General features: G+C 45.4%; 1 protein-coding gene across 1 annotated transcript in view; it reads right to left on the minus strand.

Annotated features, from left to right (window-relative positions):
• Window positions 1–6,227: 6,227 nt before the first annotated feature.
• Window positions 6,228–21,341, minus strand: part of LOC146829894 (uncharacterized) — a 411,701-nt gene continuing 396,587 nt past the window's right edge. The window contains exon 6 of the mRNA XM_085608541.1: window positions 6,228–8,884. Within this exon, the coding sequence (XP_085464667.1) occupies window positions 7,794–8,884 (1,091 nt within the window). The 3' untranslated portion in view covers window positions 6,228–7,793. The remainder of the gene's footprint in view (window positions 8,885–21,341) is intronic.

Here is a 21,341-nt window from a genome sequence, read left to right on the forward strand (position 1 = left end):
CCCCGTCCGGTTACCTCACGCAGCGGCCTCAGCCTTCCCCGTCTCCTCCGCTAACCCTCCGGCGCACCCCCGCAGCCCTTTACTGCGACGCCTACCGAGAGGTGAATACCTTATCAAGTGGCCCACCAACTACCTCCACCAGTCCCCATGCAAGCCTCCACCATCACGCCGCTCGACCCTCGCGCGCCAGATACTGAGGGCCCCCTGCCTACCCCGCATATATCACCACCGAACTCCCCTGCCGCCTCCGCTGCGCGTCAGCCGGGCCCCGAGTTCACCAGGCCCCCAGCATCGTCCCCACCTTACCAAAGGACTGCCCCTGCAGACCCTGAGGAACGAGCAACCCGGTGCCGACCAGGGCGAGACACCTAAGCTTCCTAGTACAATTCCGAGACCTTCAACCTCCCCATTCATGTACCTGAGCATCCGTCCAGGACCTCCTCTGCCAAACCGGAGCCGCTCTTGGATCTCCTTGCCCCCCGCTCCAACTGCGGCCGCACTCTCCTGAAACAAACAACAAATGGACTGGTTACCTGCCCCCCCCCCCCAAGCCAGGGAAATCCCCCACTCCAAGGTCCATTGGCGACATACCAACCCTCGAATGTATCACCCCCGAACACCCTTGCAGACCAGCTATGCGTCACGTGTGCCCGGGTTCCCCAGGCCTCCAGCATTGCCCCAACCTCATTGGAGGAAATACCATTGCATAAACTGAGAAATGGAGCACCCGGTGACAACCAGGGCGTAGACACGGTATCAGCCAAGCACGACACCAAGACTTAAACCCCCCCCAGTCATTTACCTGAGCGTCCGTCCAGGACCTCCCCTTCCAGACCCTGCGCCGTCGAAAGGCCGCACACGCCTGAAACAAATAACAAATGGACCGGTTACCTTGCTCCCCCCTCCCTCCAGGGCAATCCCCAACTCCAAGGCCCCATGGGCGACGTACCAAACCTCGCAGGTATCAGTATGATCCCAATCTCAATGAAAGAAATACCATTGCATAACTCAGAAATCGATTACCCGGTGACAACCAGGGCATGGACCGGTATCGGCAAAGCACGACACCAAGACTTACAAACCCCCCTCACAGCCATGTACCTGAGCGTCCGTCCAGGACCTTCTCTTCCAGACCGGAGCTCCTTGTCCCTGCGCCGTCTGAAGCCGCACTCGCCTGAAACAAATAACGCAATGGACCGGTTACCTGTACTCCCCCCACCCCGCACTTGGCAATTCCCCTCTCCAACGCCCCATTGGAGACGCCAGTCGCTCCTTGCACTGCCCTAAACATTAGCACCCGGTGCCAACCAGGGCGTGAACACCTAACCTCATACTATAAAGCCACTCCATCGGACATCCTGCCCATCGCACTGCATCCGGCACCCCAACACCTCTTCCGTCGCACCCCCTCACAAGCTTCCATCTGCACCCCCAACCCCAGTCATACCCCCCAGCACACCACACATACACGGAACTCGGTAGTATTCACAAGGTAGCGTTGCTCAATGCGCGAATCCCTCGAAGGAGGGCAGGCCGCCGCGGAACCCCCTACTGCTTCTGGCCAGCGTCTCAGAGCCGTTGTGCGCCCCGCTGGCAACACCCCTCATCTGCCGGCCTTATGCGCCGGTCATGGATCCCCCCCCCACCGGGTCGCCGCAACCAGGTGGGCCCAAGCACCACCGGGCCTCGTGCCACGCTAGCAGCCCCTCACCCCTGTCCCAGACACCCTACGCAGCCCGACCGACCCAGACACGACCCATCACCTACCCCCCCCCCCCCAACCCTCCTAAGCCGAAAACCTCTGGGTGGCCCCCCGGGCACCAAAACACCATAAACGGGGAAGGGCCAAGAATTGATGGGCCCATCCCTAAAACGCGCCGCTGGTAGTGGATAGCCGCATGTGGGCTCTCCCGCCGGCCCAGCACCTCGACAACATAGATTACCCAGCCACCCCGGCCCACCCAAAGTCGCCCGATGCCTGCTCTGCCCCTGTGCCCGGAATGGATTGCCACCGAGAGCGGGACGCCGCCACAACGCTCTATAGGGATATATAGATAGAGACATATAGTTTTGTATTCAGAGATTGTGGCATAGTTTTCATAGTGCGAACTCGACCCGAAGGTATGGTCCCGCTGTACTGCGCTCCGTGTGTACCTCACCCATTCAGGTACGGGGGAGAAATCATTCGCCCGGAATAACAGGCTGCAGATGCGAAAACGGCCCGAAGGCACCGAAGCGCCTCTCAACGCTCCGTACGGACGTCGCCAATTCCCGCACCGAGGAAGGGGATTAGCCCAGAATCATAAGAGGGGGGGGGGGGCCGCGCGGCCTAGAAGCGCGAACCCTGCAACCCCCGCCCCTGATGCGGCGACGCAGCCGATCTCGCCGACCCCGCCGCAACCCGCCCCCCGCCCCTACGGGGCCCACAGCAGCGCGCGCACCAGTACCCCCTCCCCCCCCCTGCGGGCGAAGGCAGCAGGACACAACCCCCAGCCGGCGGACACACGGCAGGACTCCGGATCCCCCTCCCCCTCCCCCGCTCCGGACTCCCCCCCTACCTGCCACCATCCACGTTCCGGTGATAGCCGCAGCCGCTCCGTTCCGCGCACGTGCGCCACCCTCAGCACGGCACTCCAGGCCCGCTGGACACGCCCGGTCGCACACTCTTCACTCGGCCGATCGGCCCGCTCTCGCCCACGTCCAAGCCATCCGCCGCGCCGTATTTCCCCCCAGGGGCAACGCAAACCGAGATGATAACGCTAAAACCCCGACCACAAACTTTTTCCCTCCCCGGTGGTGCTCAGGTGTCAGGAAGAGGCCGGATACTCCTCTCCTGACACCTATATACCCTCCCAACTCCCGCCCCTCTCCTTCCTATGATCCCACCCCCACCATGTCCTTCCGGTCGTTGCGCGAATACCCCGGGGGAAGACTGGTCTGCGACCTTCACTTCCCCCGGGGCCCGCATTGTTCTATGCGTGCGCTTTGTTAAAAGACCTTACTTTCTTTTTGCAGGACTCGAGCTTCTTTTGAAAGTGGACCAGAAAAGCCCCAAGCACAGATTTCCTTGAAGACGGGGAAGAATTCTGGAGTCGGACCGGAAAGCCACCTGGAGCATCAGCGCTGCCATGGTTACCGCTCTGCAATGCAAGGAAGGCTCGAAGAAAGAATGCTGGATCCAGGCGAGGAAGGATTGTCAAAGAGCGTAAGCGCTTGCTGCTGCTCGTTCGGGACTTAAAGAGCTACCGGGAGGGTGGGGTTTCTTGATTGTTCCAGTAGAAAACGTGCTGAAAACGTGCTGCTCATGTGTTGCAACTGCCTTTAATACCACGTGCAAGCTTAGTACTGAACTCTGCTGCACATGTTTGAAGTGTCTGAGACAACGTGTTCTAATTATGCATGGAGCTCAAGCACTGACAATTCCTACAAATAAGCATTGGCAATATACAGAGAATGGTACATACCTAATCCTGAAAACAAACAAACATTGTCAAAATACAAAAAAGAAACAAGCATTGACAGGGTACAAAAGGCCTTTCTTTATAAAGTAAGAAAAGAAACTACATGAAACCAGACGTTCCTAATTCTAAGTAAGGTTGAACATGGTTCTTTGTACATACACTAACAATAAATTTACCTGCTTGGTTGATGTATCTCTTTAGTTCAGGTTCCATTTCTCCAGGTTTAACACTCATTTTGTCCTCCAATATATTAAATAAATATAGAAAGTTTTAGACTTGGCTGCTTTCCCCAAACATTTTGACCTGCTTGCCTCACATTTTGCTCAATTCTTTTTGTTGGCCATAGGACTCTGAGAACTGTACCACTGCTGACCAGTGCTAAAGGGCATGTTCTCTCCCTCCTAAACATGGTTTGTTTGGTACATCCCCAATTGGCATATTTACTTTACTTATAAGTCCTTATTAAAGTGCACTACACATGCCCAGTGCCGGTAAATTAAATGCTACTAGTGGCACTGCAGCCTTGCTTGTGCCACCCACTCTTGTAGCCCTTAAACCTGTCTCAGGCCTGTCCTTCCGGAGCTATGTGGGCAGTGTACACAGCCATGTTGACTTGGCATTTAAAATCTCTTGCCAAGCATTAAGCTACCATTTTATTACATATAAATTACCCCTAAGGTAGGCCCTAGGTAGCCCATAGGGTAGGGTGTTGTGTAACTAAAATGTAGGACACATACTTTTAGGTTTTGCATGTCCTTGTAGTGAAAAACTCCAAATTAGTTTTTCACTACTGTAAGGCCTACCCCTCTCTTATGCTAACATTGGAGATTCCTTACTACATTTAACAAGCTGTAATTCCTAATTGAGAAGGAGTAGATATATCATGTTAAGTATCTATTGTAATAATACATTTTATTTAATGGTAAAGTCAAATTTATTGTTACAATTTTGATACTGTCACTTTTAGAAAGTTGGCATTTTCCGCTCTTAGCCCTGTGTGTCTGTAGCCTGCCTCCAAATACTGGTTCCACTGGGGTGACAGCTGGGATTGTGCATTCAATCCGAACAGCCACACACAATGGACTTTTAGGTGTGACTGATGAGCCATCAACATCATGATGGACAATCCTGCGCAGGATGGGAGGGAGGAGCTGACCTTTACACCTGAATGGACAGTGTCCTACCCCAACACAAAGGTCTACCTACCCCTCTGTAGTGAGTCTTAAGCCAGGGGAGAAAGAATGTACCTTTGTGCGCTTCAAAGACCCTTCTTTGAAGTCACCTTCACTTCAAAGGCACAGCTGGGCATAAGTACTGGACCTCTGACCCAACCAACTCGGTAAACTTTTGGACCTGAAACAAACTTTCCAAGAAGAAGAACTGCTGTGCTAAAGACTGCTATACTGCTTGACATCTGCTCTTGAAGACTGCTACCTTGCTGTGCTCCCTGCTGCTCTCTCTGACTGGACCTTTATCACTTGACCCAGAGTGACTCCAAGGCCTACCTGATTATCCCCCTGTTCTTTAAAGACTGAGGGGGGTATATTTACAATGAAATGTCGGAATGCTGTTTTACGCCAAAATTGTCAATACCACTCTGCCATTTTTTAAATGCATGGATTCGCCGTATGTACAAAAATACAGCACACCTCTGCATTTCCCCGAGCCCTGGCTCTAAAAAGGCAGCCTAGCATGTTTCAAGGGCACCTGTGCTGCAGGGGCGATTGTGTATGTGAAGGAAGAGGCACCTTCCTGCACAATAAACAATCTTTAAAGGCAATTTGCAGAATGCAGCCCACATAGATAGAGCAAAATAAGAGTAGAAATTGACATTTTCTTCATGAATCGCCATTTTAAGAACAGGTTTTACCTTGCCTTAGCTTTTGGCGCAGCCCCATCCTTATTAGACAGCATCAAAAAGCGGCGGGTATTGCGGCGTATTGCCACTGGTGCAGGAACAGAACCGGCGCATCCCACTTGGAACAAGCGCATCGCCATCGGAACCACTGCATCACCACCACTGCTGAAGGACAATCGTTGCATCCCACTGTTGTTATGTAGAAATCTGGCACATTGGCTTCAGAACCAATCGCACCTCAGAGCAGACTTTTCCTTTGGAAAAAAAACGCATCGACATTGTTGCATGAGAAAAATTGCCGCATCTTGTGTTGAGACCAGAATTAAGGGACTTTCAATCAGTGGGCCCTGTGTGATCCGTAGATCCGGTCCACACTTTATTGTGGTTGGCCTGAACTCTTGAACTTTGCCCTGGTTCAGAGGGACCAGATATCCCAATAGGCGCTTATTGCTTTAAGCACTTTTTTTGCCTTTAATCTTTAAAAATTCACATCTTGTCTTCGATTTATTGGATTATTTTCATTTTGGTCCTGTTGTATTTATATAATCCTAAACTATTCTTCCAAACTAATTGGAGTCTTTTGTGGTGTTTTCACAGTTTTACTCTTTGATGTGTTGCACAAGTACTTTACACATTGCCCCTTAAGTTAAGCCTGACTGCTGTGTGCCACGCTATCAGAGGGTGAGTGCAGGTTAATTTAGGGTGTGTTGATGACTTATTCCGACTATGAATGTGGTTCCTGCTTGATCAGTACACATGCTCCTGTCAACCAGAAACCCAATCCCTGACAGAAATGAAAAAAAAAAATCAATTACATCCGAGAAAACAATTTCCTATGAATGCTGTTTTTTTTCAAAGACACGTTCTCTGTTAAAATGTTCAAAGTGAAACCAAACAGGCAGAATCTGTAAGCTAAATGTCTTTATTGATAGCCATACACTTATGTGTGAGGGTGCAAATGCAAAAGAAACATTGTACCAACTCATAGACATACTAGGCACTAGGACTGAAAAGAGTAACCCCGACCCTTGTGCACATTAGATAAGGCTGGCAGTGGAGTACAATGATATAACATAACACATACAATAGCAAACTGTCAGAAAACAAAGCAGCAAAGGAATGGAGGATGAACAAGCCAGAGGGATACAACAAATTTAAGCAGTTCTGGTTATCCATAGTTGCAAGATTGACCAGACCAAGAGCCGTAATCCATTTTATGAGCTGCATTATGGTTGTCTACTGGGTGTAAGGCAGCCCCAACCTTTCGCAAAGGCCAGTTTATCATAGATGCAAGTGAGCTGCTTTCAGAAATATTCAATAATGGGCAGGTACTACATTAAAAATGTTTGTGTCGGCACCATATCTGCCCGTGTCTCCACATAGCCTGAACCCCACTACTGTCATCTGTGGTCTTTCTTCTCACTTTAGGAAGCAGTCATAGTGTGGAAGTGGTGGGTAAATGGAGGACATTTGCATGGTCCTAGTGTTATACGCACGCCACAAACCCGTGATGAAGGAAGTTGGTTCCTGACACCACCCACAGGCACAGAAAACAAATCTGGAATTACCCCCCCATGTACCATAGCTGCAAGCATAAGGGAGCTTGTTTTTTGGCCAGAAAATCCTCCACTTTAAACAACGCTCAAGTGAATTATCCCGTGAATCCAGTTCCTGGTTCTTTAAGCTGAATTCAGAGATCTCCTGAAGATATTTTGAGAGAATGTTGTTGGGGAAAATAATCAAGAACTTTAGATATTCATTGCTACGATATCTTTAAGTCAGTTAGGCATTAAAAACTATAACCACATCCAGTTCCTGTTGAACTCACTGATTCAAATATATAAATGCAGACATGGAGCAGATGGAGCAAATGAAGTGTCATATGCCTACATCCCATACTAAAGTGACTTCTACTGAATACAAGGGGACGGTAACCTAATGGTAAACAAGAGTACATTTAAAAAATGCAAAAATGTAAGTATTAGATTGCAATCAGAATGGATTCATTTGTAATAGTTATTCAGATTTTCACAAAGGGGCCTCTCTTCAGAAAACATGCAATCCTTACAATAGTATGGATCCAGGACCCCTTTTGCTGCAACTCTGTCCTCCAGCTCTTCCCTCCCACAACGTTGTTCATATCTTCCTTTTTTATGTACCCTACCTGCTTTCTAATTCCATTCTTCCCGTCTTTCCTCTCTGTTTCATTTTGTTACTTCCTCCACACTTGTTCTTCCTTCCATTATTTTTCACATTTTATTCATTAGAGCATGTTGATGTGAAAGAGGCCATTCACTGGAAATACATTTTCATACAATGATTGGGAATGCGATTCATTTTGCTTTCTAAATGATTATTATGTAAATATTGTATGGCTCCTGGCATCCCACACACCCCAGATGTAGACGGATTTTCAGGGCAGGAAATCCTGATAGGTTACCCCCAAATGTAACAAATGTTTTGTTTTGTGATATTTACATGTCCAACAGACCCTTGAACATTTTAACAGTAGCTCCTACTGCATCCCCCATTGCAACTCCCACTGTCCCCCCTACTGCTCCTCCCAAAGCCCCTCCAACAAGTATTCCCACCGGCCCCCCCACAAACATCCCCAAAGGCCCACCCACTACCTTCCCCATAGCCGCTCCTATTACCATCCCCAAAGGTCCCCCGACTTCCATTTTTCCTCGCATAGATTGTAATAACTCTTCCTCTGCCTCATCCTGGACCCCCCTCTGCCTCATTTCTTTTTGTTTCTCGATCTCCTCTAACTTGGCTTTCAATTCCAAGGCAATTTCCTCCAGGCGCTTATTTTTATCAAGGCTCTCCGGCTCCTTCTTGAGGCTCTCATACAGTTTATCATGCTGGTGCTTCACCTCTGCCTCTTCTTTCTGGTGCTGCTCCTCGTACTTTTTACTAATGTCCTCTACTCTCTTCTGAAGCTCATTTTCTGCCTCCTTCCACATGGTGTTTGAATAGCAGCTTTCCCCACTCTCCACCACCATCTTATCAATCATGGTCACCAGCTTTGAAAGCTGCCAGTCATTCCTCTCTCCTGTGGCGCTAGTGTCAATTGTGCAGAAACGGTTGCCACATTTCGCAATCATCTCCTTAATCTTCCCCTTGGATTCTTGTATGATTGCATGCATTTCATCCTTCTTTAAGCCATATTCTCTTGCAAAGATGACAATTGTGTACTTTCTTGTCTCCTCTCCAAATAGATCTTGGACAATTCTCACTGCCTCCTCCTGCGCTTTGGTGAAATGCCCAACTGAGAGCACCAAGAGTATAGCATGAGGCCCCGGGGAGGACATTATAACACACTGACCAATTTCTTCAGCTAACTCCTCACGAGACCGGGTCCCACCAAGTAGGCCTGGAACATCAACCAGAGTCAATTTCCTCCCACCGCGGATGCACGTCTTCTTTTCACACACTGTAGCCACAGACCGGGAGACCGCTGCAGACTGCCGGACCTCTCCCTCGCTGATGATACAGTCCAGCACACGTTTGCCAACACCTGTTTCACCAATCAGAACAATCCTCATGTCTTCACGTTGAGAATCTGTAATGGAGACATTGAGAGATTGAAAGATTTCTTTCTTCATGGATGGGAGGAGCAAAAACACAATACATGTACATTTTTTTCAGTCAGTACTTGAACACTGTATATGAAAAGTAAGTCAGATTAATGTGATAGTTAACTTGAAATCTTGCCTGTGTTATGCTAACATACTTGCCTTGAATGCCTCAACTATCACAACCAAATATGGATGTCATTTTATATTAGTGCTAGGGTTCCAGTAATACTGAATATCCTTGAAACCATTCATGGCTCCAGTTGGCCTAGAAGCCAAAGGGCTCAGGGTAAAACTTTGGACATTTCCCAACCACTTTAACTTGATTTCAAAACTTTGCAAGCAGAATGTTGTGGGCACAGTGAGGCTAGTATTGTGGACATGAATTATATCTTCTCTTTAAGGCATTCAGTGCTTCCTATGAGGAAGGCTCCTGACAACTTCTTATTAGGTAAGTTTTTGCTGAGAGTAACACATTTCTTTGCTATTCTGCCATGTGATTATGCTTCATTGACTTGTATTGACAGAAAACACCCACACACTAGCAGTCGCCAGTAGTTAGTTATAGTTGGGCCCTGATTTCTATTTAAAAACCTGTTTCTCAGTTGCCTATATCTTTGTGGTCTGTAGAAAAATCTTCACAAAATGTTCCCCACAAATTAGACACTCACTTCAGCTTGTGTCTGGAAAGTTTTGGGGTGACCCGTCAAACGTGAGCCAAGAAAGAGGGGCGGGGGTCCCAAAACACATTTTCCTCAAGTTAACTTTCATAGCCACTCACATACGGATAAAGAGTCTCACACCTACTGATATACTCACACAAATACTGCTACAGCCACTAAGATATGCATAGAAACACTTATGCACCTACAATGATACACATTTAGCTTCTGTTATGTCCACTGTGAGGTCCAGTCAGAACCCTGTACTAGAAAGTATTTAGACAAAATATCGAGTTGTAAATGTCGACCTACACAAATATCGAGTAGTAAATATTGTGACACAGAAGTATCAATATCAATATTATCGTGGTCAAGAATAACGAATTTGAGGTAAGAAATATCGTTTTCAAAAATATCGAAATCATTGATATGGTTTGCAAAAATATAGTTGTTATGTATTTTAGTATATATTTTATACGTATTTGATGTATTTTTTGTATAAGTATTATGTTTTTAAATATGGGTTACATTTTTAGTAGTTATCAATTTTATTTTAATTAAATTTTGTGTTTTTTAGTTCTATAGCGGGTTTCTGGGTTTATAGGGGAATAGGGTGGGAAGTAATTTATTTATAATAAATTAATGATTATTTTTTATTATTCAACATTTACTTAATAGAGATTTTATTGTGTTAATTGTGTTTTTATCTTATTTTGTGTGGGTTGTGGGTTTTCTAGGGGTATAAGGTACAAAGTAATTTATTTGTTATGATTTATGAATTTGTTTAAATTATTATTAATTAATTTGTAGTTAATTATGGTAATTGTGTCATTTTCTTTAGGTGTGGGATGAGGGGTGTATAGGTGTAAAGGGTAGGAGGTGATTTATTTTTAGGTGATAATTAGTTGATAATTAATACAAATAATTGATAATTAATTTTGTTAATTGTTGAATTGTATTTTGTTGGGAAAGTATTTATTTTTAATTAATTAATAATTAGTTGTTAATAATAAATCCTTAAATACAAATTAAACATAGAAATTGTGTAATTATTTTAGAAGCAGGTTGTGGGGTTTATAGGAGTAAAGGATGGGAAGTCATTTATGTTTAATTATTATTTAGTTGATAATTAATATGAATTAATTGATAGTTAATTAGGGTACTTGTTTATTTTTTTGTGTGGATTTTGGCTTTATAGGTGTAAAGGGTTGGGAGTAAACTAATTTTACTTACTTTATAATTAGTTGTTAAATACTATTAGTTTTCAAATTGAAAAACAGATTTGGGTGCCAATTACGATCCGGCAAAAAAATTCCCCGTACGACTCATATCCGGTCTTTTTACCGTACGAATCGTACAAGTGCCGTACAAACTGCCAATCACGATTCGCATGGTAAAAAGTCCATACGAACCGCATTGGGAATTATTCCCCACACGTCCTCGGGTCGGAAAATGTGTCCGACACTTCCTCGGACGATTTACCGTACAAATGTGAAAAGTGAAGTCCGACCGCGGAATCACGATCCATCCCGTGCGTCCGATGTTACAACCGTATGGAAAAAACACCGTCCGCACCGAACACCCATAGCAACCATGGAGACATGTGCCCGCATACGCGCCGACCCCCCCCAGCCCCCGTACGTACGCGGCGACCCCCCCAGCCCCCGTACGTACGTGTCGAACCCCCCGTGTATGTATACACCCGTGTACGTTCGAGTCATACCCCCACCCGTGTATGTACACCCGTGTACGTGTCGCACCCCCCGTGTATGTACACCCGTGTACGTGTCGAACCTCCCGTGTATGTATACACCCGTGTACGTTCGAGTCGTACCCCCCCGTGTATGTACACCCGTGTACGTGTCGTACCCCCTGTGTATGTACACCCGTGTACGTGTCGTTCCCCCCGTGTATGTACACCCGTGTACGTGTCGTACCCCCCGTGTATGTACACCCGTGTACGTTCGAGTCGTACCCCCACCCGTGTATGTACGGTGCGTACCCCCAGCGCGTACTGAAACATGCACTTTCAATACCAGCAGCAGTTTTCCCTGGTGAGCAGTACCTTTACTACAGTGATCTAATGAGCAAAAAGAGTGCTAACATTCTGAATTTATGGCAAATGTGTGACACATCTGAATGCCTTCTTGATGGAATCAAAGTAAAAAACTGAAAGTATTTCCTACTGAGGAGACTGCAGTAAATGAGGAAATTAGGAAACTTCATAAAAAATAAGTCTCCCAAGATGGCCACCAGAGACAAAAGAGCCCAAATGTAGCCCAAATATCACCCAGATGTAGCCCAAGTATAGCCCAATGACAGAATGTCCCAGAGTGTTCTTAAAAACAACTAGAGCGCTTACTGTCTTCATTATGACACAAGTATGGCACACCTGAAGCCAACTTGATTGGAATAAACTGGTAACACTTATAACATTTACTTTAAAAAGGAACACAATGAGGGGGTTCATTTTGCCATAGAAATTATGATTAATGCTGAAGAAAGAAAATGAGGGCACATTTTGAGTGACTTCTCAAATCCTCTTCTATTTCATTAAAAAATTCCGACATGCAGACTGAAACATGCACTTTTAATACCAGGAGCAGACTTCCATGGTGAACAGTAGTTTTACTACAGTGATCTAATGAGCAACTAGAGTGCTAACTTTCAGATTTTATGGCAAATGTGTGACATATCTGAATACCATCATGATGGAATCAAAGTAAAAAACTGAAAGCATTTCCTACTGAGGAGACTGCAGTACATGAGGAAATTAGGAAACTTCATAACAAATAAATCTCCCAAGATGGCCACCGGAGACAAAAGAGCCCAAATGTAGCCCAAAATCACCCAGATGTAGCCCAGATATAGCCCAATGACAGAAGTGTGCAAAACACTTATTATTTTGTGTTTTTCAAGTGTTTATAGTGCAGACTTGTCAGGTATTGGAGTGCTTTGCATGAGCATTGGTTACATCACACAAGAACAAATTCATTTTGGTTGTAGACATGGGGAGACTAAGGGATTTGACCAGAATCACAGAATGTCGAGCTGAAGCAGAAACTCCAACCTGGTTCCCCAGTTGCAAAGTCTGCAGTTCTGGAAGTAACACCACATCCTCTCCCCTAAGTGCAACATTTAATCAAGTGGTCAACTGGATAAAAAAACATAAAGATAACAAATAATTTAAAAGTGCTTTGTCGCTATTTGAAAACTCAGAAAATATGTCCTTATTTTAGTCTTTTAGAGCACTAACCATAATTTTGATGCCAATAAGACCCTCTCATATATGTAATTTCTAAAGGAAATGCTCTAGGTATTACAGTTTTGATTACATCAAGATGACGTCAGGCGTTCCACACTTTTGTAATAAATATAGAATGTTAGCAATCTAGTTGTTCATTAGGATACTGTTGAGAGGCAGAGGCCAGGGGCACGGACTCTGAAAATTGAAGGCAGGTAGGAGGGTGCAAAGGCAACAATTTAACCACACTGAGCAGGCAGGAAGGGCCGTGGCAGCACAACAGACTATGGAGGGCAGTGGAAAGGGGGGCAGGGGCAACAAACCAACAATACAGGACTTGCAAGAGAGGCTGTGGCATTGTAATAGACCATTGTGGGCAGAAGGAAGAGGCAATGGTAGTACAACCATACATGCCAACAGACCCGATTCAAACAGGAAACGTCCAATGTTTTTAGGCTCAAATGGGCTTTATTTGATCTGTCTCCTGTCTACAATCTCCTCTTTTTCAATGTAACTCAAAGGGGAAAATCAATACCCCAGTTTTATTTCAAAATCTCCCTCTTACCAAGTTCAAAATGTTCACAAGTGTGGTACATCAGAGGACAGGAGGGACATGGAGAGGTGCACCAAACTGACCCTGCAGGGCAGGCATCAGGGTTTGCAGCAGCACAATACACCACACAGGGCATGCAGGACGGGAGTGCAGCACAACAATCCATAGAAAGCAAGAGGGAGGGGACAGGACCATGCACATTGACAACAGAGAACAGAGGGGCAAGAGACAATGGTAGCTAGCTGACCATAGTGGACAGACAGGAGAGAAAGCTGCAGCATAACAGACCATAAAGGGCAGGAGGGACGGATCAGGGGCATTACAATGGAACAGACAAGCCAGGAGGGAGGGAGTAGGGGTCTGCACATGTAAACAGAGGGCTGGGGGCAAGGGGGCAGGGCAGGAGCAGCAAGATAGCCATGGAGGTCAGGCAGGATGGGCACTAGAAGCAAGACACACCATGAAGAGCAACAGTGAGACTGTGATGGCATACATACAGACCATGGAGGGAAGGTGGGAGGGGGTCAGGGGCAGCTAACTGACCACACAGGGAAGGTGGGAGGGGCCATGGCAGCACAGGAGACCATGCATGGCAAGTGGGAGGGTTAGTGGCAGCACAATGGCTATGATGGGCAAGAAGGAGGGTGCAGGGGCATGCACAAAGGACGATGGAGGATAGAAGGGAGGGTCAGGACCTGTGCACAGACAAGAAAGTTCAGGGGAAGGGGCCTCACAACAGACCAAACGGGGCAGGCAGGAGGAGCAGTTGCAGCACAACAGACCAGGGAGGGCAGAAGGGTGTGGCAGTACAATGGACCATGTAGGACAGGAGGAAGAGGATAGGGGTATGGCATGTGGACAGGCAGGGTGGAGGTGGCAGGGGCAGGTTACAGTCATCTGACAATGCTAGGCAGGTGGGAGGGGAGTGGCAGCTCAACAGAACACTCAGAGTAGATAGGAGTGGCAGGTCCATGGAACATGGTGGGCAAAAAGGATGGAGCAGGGGCATGCACAAAGACATCGGAGGCCAGGGGGAAGGAGAATAGGGGCAGCAAGCTAAGCACAGAGTTTAAGCAGGAGGTCAATGATGGGGCATAGAATTGGGCAATGGAGGGCAGGAGGAGGGGACTGGTACATCATACTAAATTGAGGGCAGTGGCAGCACATCAGACCATGCATGGCAGGAGGGAGGAGGCTAGTCCATGGATTCACACAACAGAGGATAAGGAGGAGGGGGATGGGGCAGCAAGCTAACTGTTCAGAGAAGGCGGGTATTAGGAACTTTATTGTTTTTAAAACGTGTGTCTGTGCGAACTACTTAAAATATGAACAAGTATGCAGCATAATCTCACTTTCATTCAGGTAGAAGAGGACGTTTGTGACTGTGACTCCGGGCTCACTTGGCAGAAACACCCCCTGACCCTCCACCCCCTATCGCAAAATGTAATGCCCGTGAAAAGGCTAGGTGAACACAGTGTTGTTATATAGAACATAGTCCTGAGAGCACGATTGAAAATGAAAACTAGATATAGTGTATGGTATAAACTATGCACCAAAAAGTGTGATATAAGATGAACCGGGCGTGAAATATAATATGCAATACATTGTGAGCAATGACAGATTCATTGGAGAGCGCGAGATAGCACCGGCACTAGCGCATGCTATGCGATGTGCGCCTTGGAGTGTAATATGCACAGGGCAGTGTTGTGTAACCTAACTAGTCATCATCATCATAATACTTTATTTTGGTTATTTGCAAACCATAAAAGACACGTAAAATATACAATACATTATCACAGAAAGCCAAACATTTCACCAGGTACAAATGCTAGGGAAAGAATACATTAACAATATAGGCACAAAGAAAGGACAGAGTTTCACTGGTCCAAACATTTTCTCAATCTAATGCATAATTTTAAAAACTCCTTGAGTTGGAGGATACTGTCACTGTGCAAAAGCTGCAAGTACAAAAGTGCCGGCCTGATTTGTTTAAATCCAAGTTTTTTAAAAAGAGTTACTAAATATTGTTTACGTGGAAATTCATAAAATTTACATAAAAAGATAAAATGCAGCATGTCCTGCGGAGACTTTCCGTCGCAGCCGCAAGGCTCTGCCGAATTGTTAAAAATAACACACTTAGGTCTAATAAGCAGGTGATGGAACAGGTTGAACCTGAATCTGGTCAATAAGAATTTCTCATGTGAGGTCAAGGACCCTTCCAAATATGGCTCGATGGCCACAGTAGTCTTTAACATGACAAACTTCCTCACACTCGGTTTCTGAAGCTCCACTTCTTCTCTCACAGTCCTCATATCCAGCAGAAATGCTTGTTTAATGGACTCCAGATCTCCCTTTGTGATTAGACGTGGATTGGCAAAAAGTTCAGAACGACCAAGTTTAGCGAAGTTTGATTTTAAATAGCTTAACCAGGGAGAGCTCAATGCCTTGTCCAGGGTCATAAAGTCCTTCACAATTAGATGTGTTAGGGGTATGTCCTCATTTAACCATAATTTGAGCCAAAAAATCAAAGGGCGTAGGGAAAGTAAATCACATAAATATTGTGACCCCAACTCCTCATGTACAGCGAGGTTAGACGTACCAGTGGGGACACACAAAAGACGCTTCATAAATGAGTTTTCTACAATCTGTAATTGCTCTCCACCGACATACCCCCAAATTTCGCTGCCATAAGATGCAGTTGCCACGGACTTAGCATTATACAATTTCAGCATAGCACAAATGGGTTTTTTCCCCAATTTAGCAGCAAAATTAAAAATAGAAGCATTAACCCTCACCATTTCTCCTTTTTTTTCGCAAGATGAGGTTCCCAGTTTAATTTTGTATCAAAGAGGACTCCTAAATAGGAGAATGTTTTAGTTAGGGGGATTATTTCTTCACCAATCCTGAAAAGGAAGGTTCTTTTTGGTTGCTGACCAATTTGTAAAACAAATGATTTTGTATTATTTACCAGAAGGTCTCTATCTCTCATAAATGAATTAAAAACAGTTAACAAAGATTGAAGTCCCTTCTCTGTTCTAGAAATTAAGACTGCATCATCTGCATAAAGAAGTATTGGAATTCCACGCCTGCCAACTCTTGGACAGTCAGCACAAACATCCTGTAATACACCATCTAAGTCATTGATATAAAAGTTAAAAAGAAAAGGGGCCAAAATGCAACCCTGCCGGACACCCTTTCCAATGCTAAAATTATTTGTTACACTCAGATCTTGGGAGTATCTCACGTTGGCTCTGGTATTACAGTGTAGGTCAACCAAAAAATCAACCAGACCGCTATCAACCCCTTTCGACCTCATGGACTGCCACAGCTTTCCCCGATTTACACAGTCGAAAGCGGAGGACAAGTCCATAAAGGCAAGGTGCCTTTCTGTATTATGGTATATTTACTTAATATCAGGAAGAGGTTAAGGCATTGAGTTATTGTCGAGCGGCCTTTGCAAAAACCATACTGCGAGGGAGCCATAATATTCTTTTCCTCCACCCAGTCTGACAGTCTTTGCAGTACGATTCTTCCTACAATCTTAACCATAGAGTCTATCAGAGAAATGGGTCGATAGCAGTGTGGGCTACCCTTATCACCCTTTTTAAAAACCGGGACAATTGTAGAAACACCCCATGATCGTGGACATCCTTCTTTTACAGCAGCATTAAAAACAGACTCTAAGATGGGTGCCCAAAAATTAGGATCAGATTTGAATAAGTCAGGGGGAATCCCATCAGGGCCGGGAGCTTTCCCGCCTGTAATTCCCAGTATGCCCTCCAAAACTTTGCCTCTGTTAAAAACAATTTGTACACCAGTATTGCTACAGGCAGAAGTCGTATTCGTGTCCCCTGTACAACAGTATAACTTCTTAATATGCACTTCCCACTCCTCCTTGGATATATAACTTTCTAGTCCATCTACCGGATCATGAGCCAGAAACGGTTTCCTCATCAGGGCCCAAAATCCAATACTACTTCGAAGGGTGGCAGGATCTAAAATCTCTAACCACGCCTCTTCCCTAAGAGATTCCTTATGTCTAGCGATAGTATTTATAGGTCTTTCTACGCAGCTGGACATCAGCTTTTATCCTAGGTTTTGACGCCAATGCTGCTCTTAGATTTCTGGCGGCTTTTGAACAATCCTGATTAAACCACCTAGGTCCTTTTTTGAAATCCGATTTTTTTACAGGTACTGATAATAGCTGAGACACCTTATCCGCTAGACAATGGAAAGCATTTAGGACAATATTTGGGGGTGCACCCTCTCGAGTGCATACCGTAATTTCGTCTGCACATGTAACTTTAATTTCATTGTACAACAAATCGGGGGCAACCATAGACCATCTCAGCCGACGTCTGCCATCTGTGGTATTCACCCTACCAATAAGGGAGTCTTCTCTTTCTTTGACTATCAGTGGACCCCTCATAAGAGCAGTGAGGGGATTATGGTCACTGAATTCATTAGCTTCAATAGAGAAGGATCCCACAAAAGACTGCATTACAGGTGTTAACAGAATAAAATCTATAAAGGTTGCCCTACCGTTCCCCTTAAATGTCGGGGTATCAAAACACTTATTCGGGGCCATCAAAGCCATCATAGGTGTTAAATCCAACTCATTAAGCATATCATTGAGGTGTTCCCCCTCAATTGAATGCTCAAAATGAAAATGTTCACAGTGCGAGCAATTAAGTTCAGTAATCATTTTAAAAAGAGGGTCACCACAGGGATGCACATTAAAATCCCCCACCACCATGAGATTATGAATACAATCCTTCATAGAGTTACTAATAAAAGTATTCAGTGTTACTATCTGACTAGAGTTAGTGCAAAAATTAATAGCATTATAAAAATTGACCAGACCGGCCCTACAGTTATCCCCTATTAAAACTAACCCAATAATACCAGTGTGGTTTGTTGTGATTCTCCGAACCTTACAACAGAGTGCTATAGAGATAAACACAACCAATCCCCCTTTGGGTCTGCCCCTAGTAGTCACTACTGCCGGGACATAGTAGGCCTTGTACCCTTCCAGGAAATAATTGCAATCAATTGTCCAAGTTTCCTGTAAACAGATGACTTGGTACTTCTTAATGTACTCAATCCAATTGCAGTCCATCATTTTTGTACCTAAATCCGCAATGTTCCAAGAAATTATGTTATTTGAATTTATAACAGCCGAGATACTCTCCATACATTCCAAAACCTCTGATCTCCGAGTTACCTGCCCAACAGATACCTCATGTCAGTCACATAACTCTAATCCCGATAGGGCATCAAATCTGTTATGAGTTACAATATTGAAACCATTCCCTCTCTGGCTACCAACATTGTATACATATTCTCCATTGGGAGGCAGTGACTGTGGGGGTGTACATGATCTAAGAAGACCAGGGGTCGGTGGATTTCTAATCAGATGGGAGTAAAAATACCCCAAGGGGCGTATACAAATACTATTAGGGATGTTAGCCAATGCAGCGGCTCTGAGTAAGACTGTGGCAGCATGTTGAGGATGCCTAAAATTTACGATAATGCAGTCACCATTTGTAGCCTTGCTAGATGGTCCAATCCAACTCACCTTTCTTGTTGTTATTATTTGATCGGCAAATTTAACGGGAAACCCACAGTTCTTATTAAGCCAAAAGACCGTCCTATTCTTTAAAGAGTCATGAGTTTCCTCAGGCGCCTGATATGCGTGAGACTCAATGGGAGGGACATTTGTAAGTACAGCCACATAAGGTGCACAATCAGGTGGAAGATTGACATGACAAATTTTCTTTACATGACTGTAAGCTAGCTTGCCCTCAGGAATTCCAGTAACCCTGGTGTTCTGCATAATTGGTATATTGGGATCAGGTGGGGCAGGTTCAGCAACAACCAAAGTATTCTGCCTGTTATTTGGTAAATTATTTGGTAAATTTCCTCTGCTTGTTCCCGTACCCTCCACAATTAATTTATTATTTACTACATCTGAGTTTCCTGGTGCTACAGCCAAATGCGATTTTAACAACCCACCTAATCTTTCCACTTCCAGGGCCATTATATCTAATTTAGATAGCAAAGGTTTCATCAATTCAGTGATTTTTGCCTCTATTTTTTCCTCCAGAGAATGAATTAGAAGAGTAAATGGTTCCATGTCAATATTAGAACTAGTTCCACCCATGCCACTACCTTCCTCTAGGTCCTTTTGCGCTACCCCGCTATTAGAAACTCTATTACTCCTCCCTGTTCTAAGCTTACAGTTCTTCCCCCCACGCTTAACCTGTACCTTCCTGCACAGTCTTACTGGTCTATGGTGGGGTGATGAGAGTAATGTCTCTTCCTCTATTAAGTCAGGTACTGATTCTGGGTGATCTACAGTCTGGTCTACATGTACCTGTACTTCAGTAATCGCGACAGCACCACTGCCCCCTTCCTGTCTATCTGTGTCAGCTACAAACACCAAGGGAGAGGGCAACTCTGCAGATAAGACAGAATCGTTACCTCGCCCTAGAGAAGCTCTGCGGGTATTATTAATTTGATTCACCTTATGAACAAGATAGTTTTCCATGGAACCAACCCCCATTACGGGTTTATTAGTCTTCACCTTAGCCATGTTGTCAAACGTAACAATAATCCTTGAAACAGTACAGGTTTACCAGGGAATGTACCAAGCGGCTAACTTCTAATGACACATAAATTAAGCACAATAAAAATCACAATGTAGTGAATGAGCAAGTTCCACAGCGAATGAATACAAGGTCCGTGGCCCAGCCCTGTCTCCTCTGGCCTCTGAGGGCCACAGAGGGCCTGCCCTTTGCCCGAGCTTAGCACGGCACTGCCCGCGCGCGGACCCGCGAGGCGGTGGCTCCCTTTGCTTTTAAGCGCCTCCAGGCGCGAGAGTACAGGAGGCGGGTTCCAGTTCCGCTTCCTGTCCGCTGCTAGGAATCCTGGGAAAGGTAGTCCCACTCCGCACAGCGGCCGCGTTAGGATGGCGGCGGCGGGAGGGAGACAGAGGAAGTTCGCGGGACAACACCCAGGTGATTAGGCAGGTAGGAAAAATTATGTTGGCCTCCAAAGCAGTGTCAAACAGTCGCCCATAGTCCTGAGAGCACGATTGAAAATGAAAACTAGATATAGTGTATGGTATAAACTATGCACCAAAAAGTGTGATATAAGATGAACCGGGCGTGAAATATAATATGCAATACATTGTGCGCAATGACAGATTCATTGGAGAGCGCGAGATAGCACAGGCACTAGCGCGTGCTATGCAATGTGCGCCTTGGAGTGTAATATGCACAGGGCAGTGTTGTGTAACCTAACTAGTCTGTAAAGTTGTAATATAAAATATGTGCTGGGGAGTGTAACGTTACATATGCACTGTGACAAAGATATGGATCCCAGATTGTAATATGTATGGCATAGCACTGTGCGTTATAACATAGGCATCGAGGAAGGCACGTTAGATGGGGCAATATAACCCGTGCGAAGACAAGTGTGGCATGACATATTCACGGGGTGGTGTTACAGTGCACATGGGCTAGAGAGTGTCATAGCATATGCACTAGCTGGTGGAATACAACACAGAGGTGTGTGGCACTCGGCAGGCAATGGTGGGTGTAACACAGCATTAAGCTCTGCCAGGAGCACGCTGTGACTCTCAAGTGATGTTCGTTCCCTTTCCAGAGAGTAAAATAAAAAGTATTACACATCCGGCAGTGGATGTGTGTTATATTAACCGTGAGGGGGGTTTCTTACATAGTTTTGGTCGAATTTTTGTCGAATCCCCTTTGAATGGCTTGGTGTGCATGTGTATTAAATGTGCCCGTCAATAGCTACCCATGTTTGTATAAATAAACGACAAGGGTGTCTACCGGGATTAGGCACGGTAGGGCATCAGACATGTCAGAGCTTCACTAGTGGTGTAAATACATTCCACGTGGATTCATTGTATGCATAGTCGCCTTTTAATGAATATCACTCAAATCGTCATGGTGATAGGT

This window comes from Triturus cristatus, chromosome 5_2 (assembly GCF_964204655.1).
Source record: "Triturus cristatus chromosome 5_2, aTriCri1.1, whole genome shotgun sequence".
NCBI lineage: Eukaryota > Metazoa > Chordata > Amphibia > Caudata > Salamandridae > Triturus > Triturus cristatus.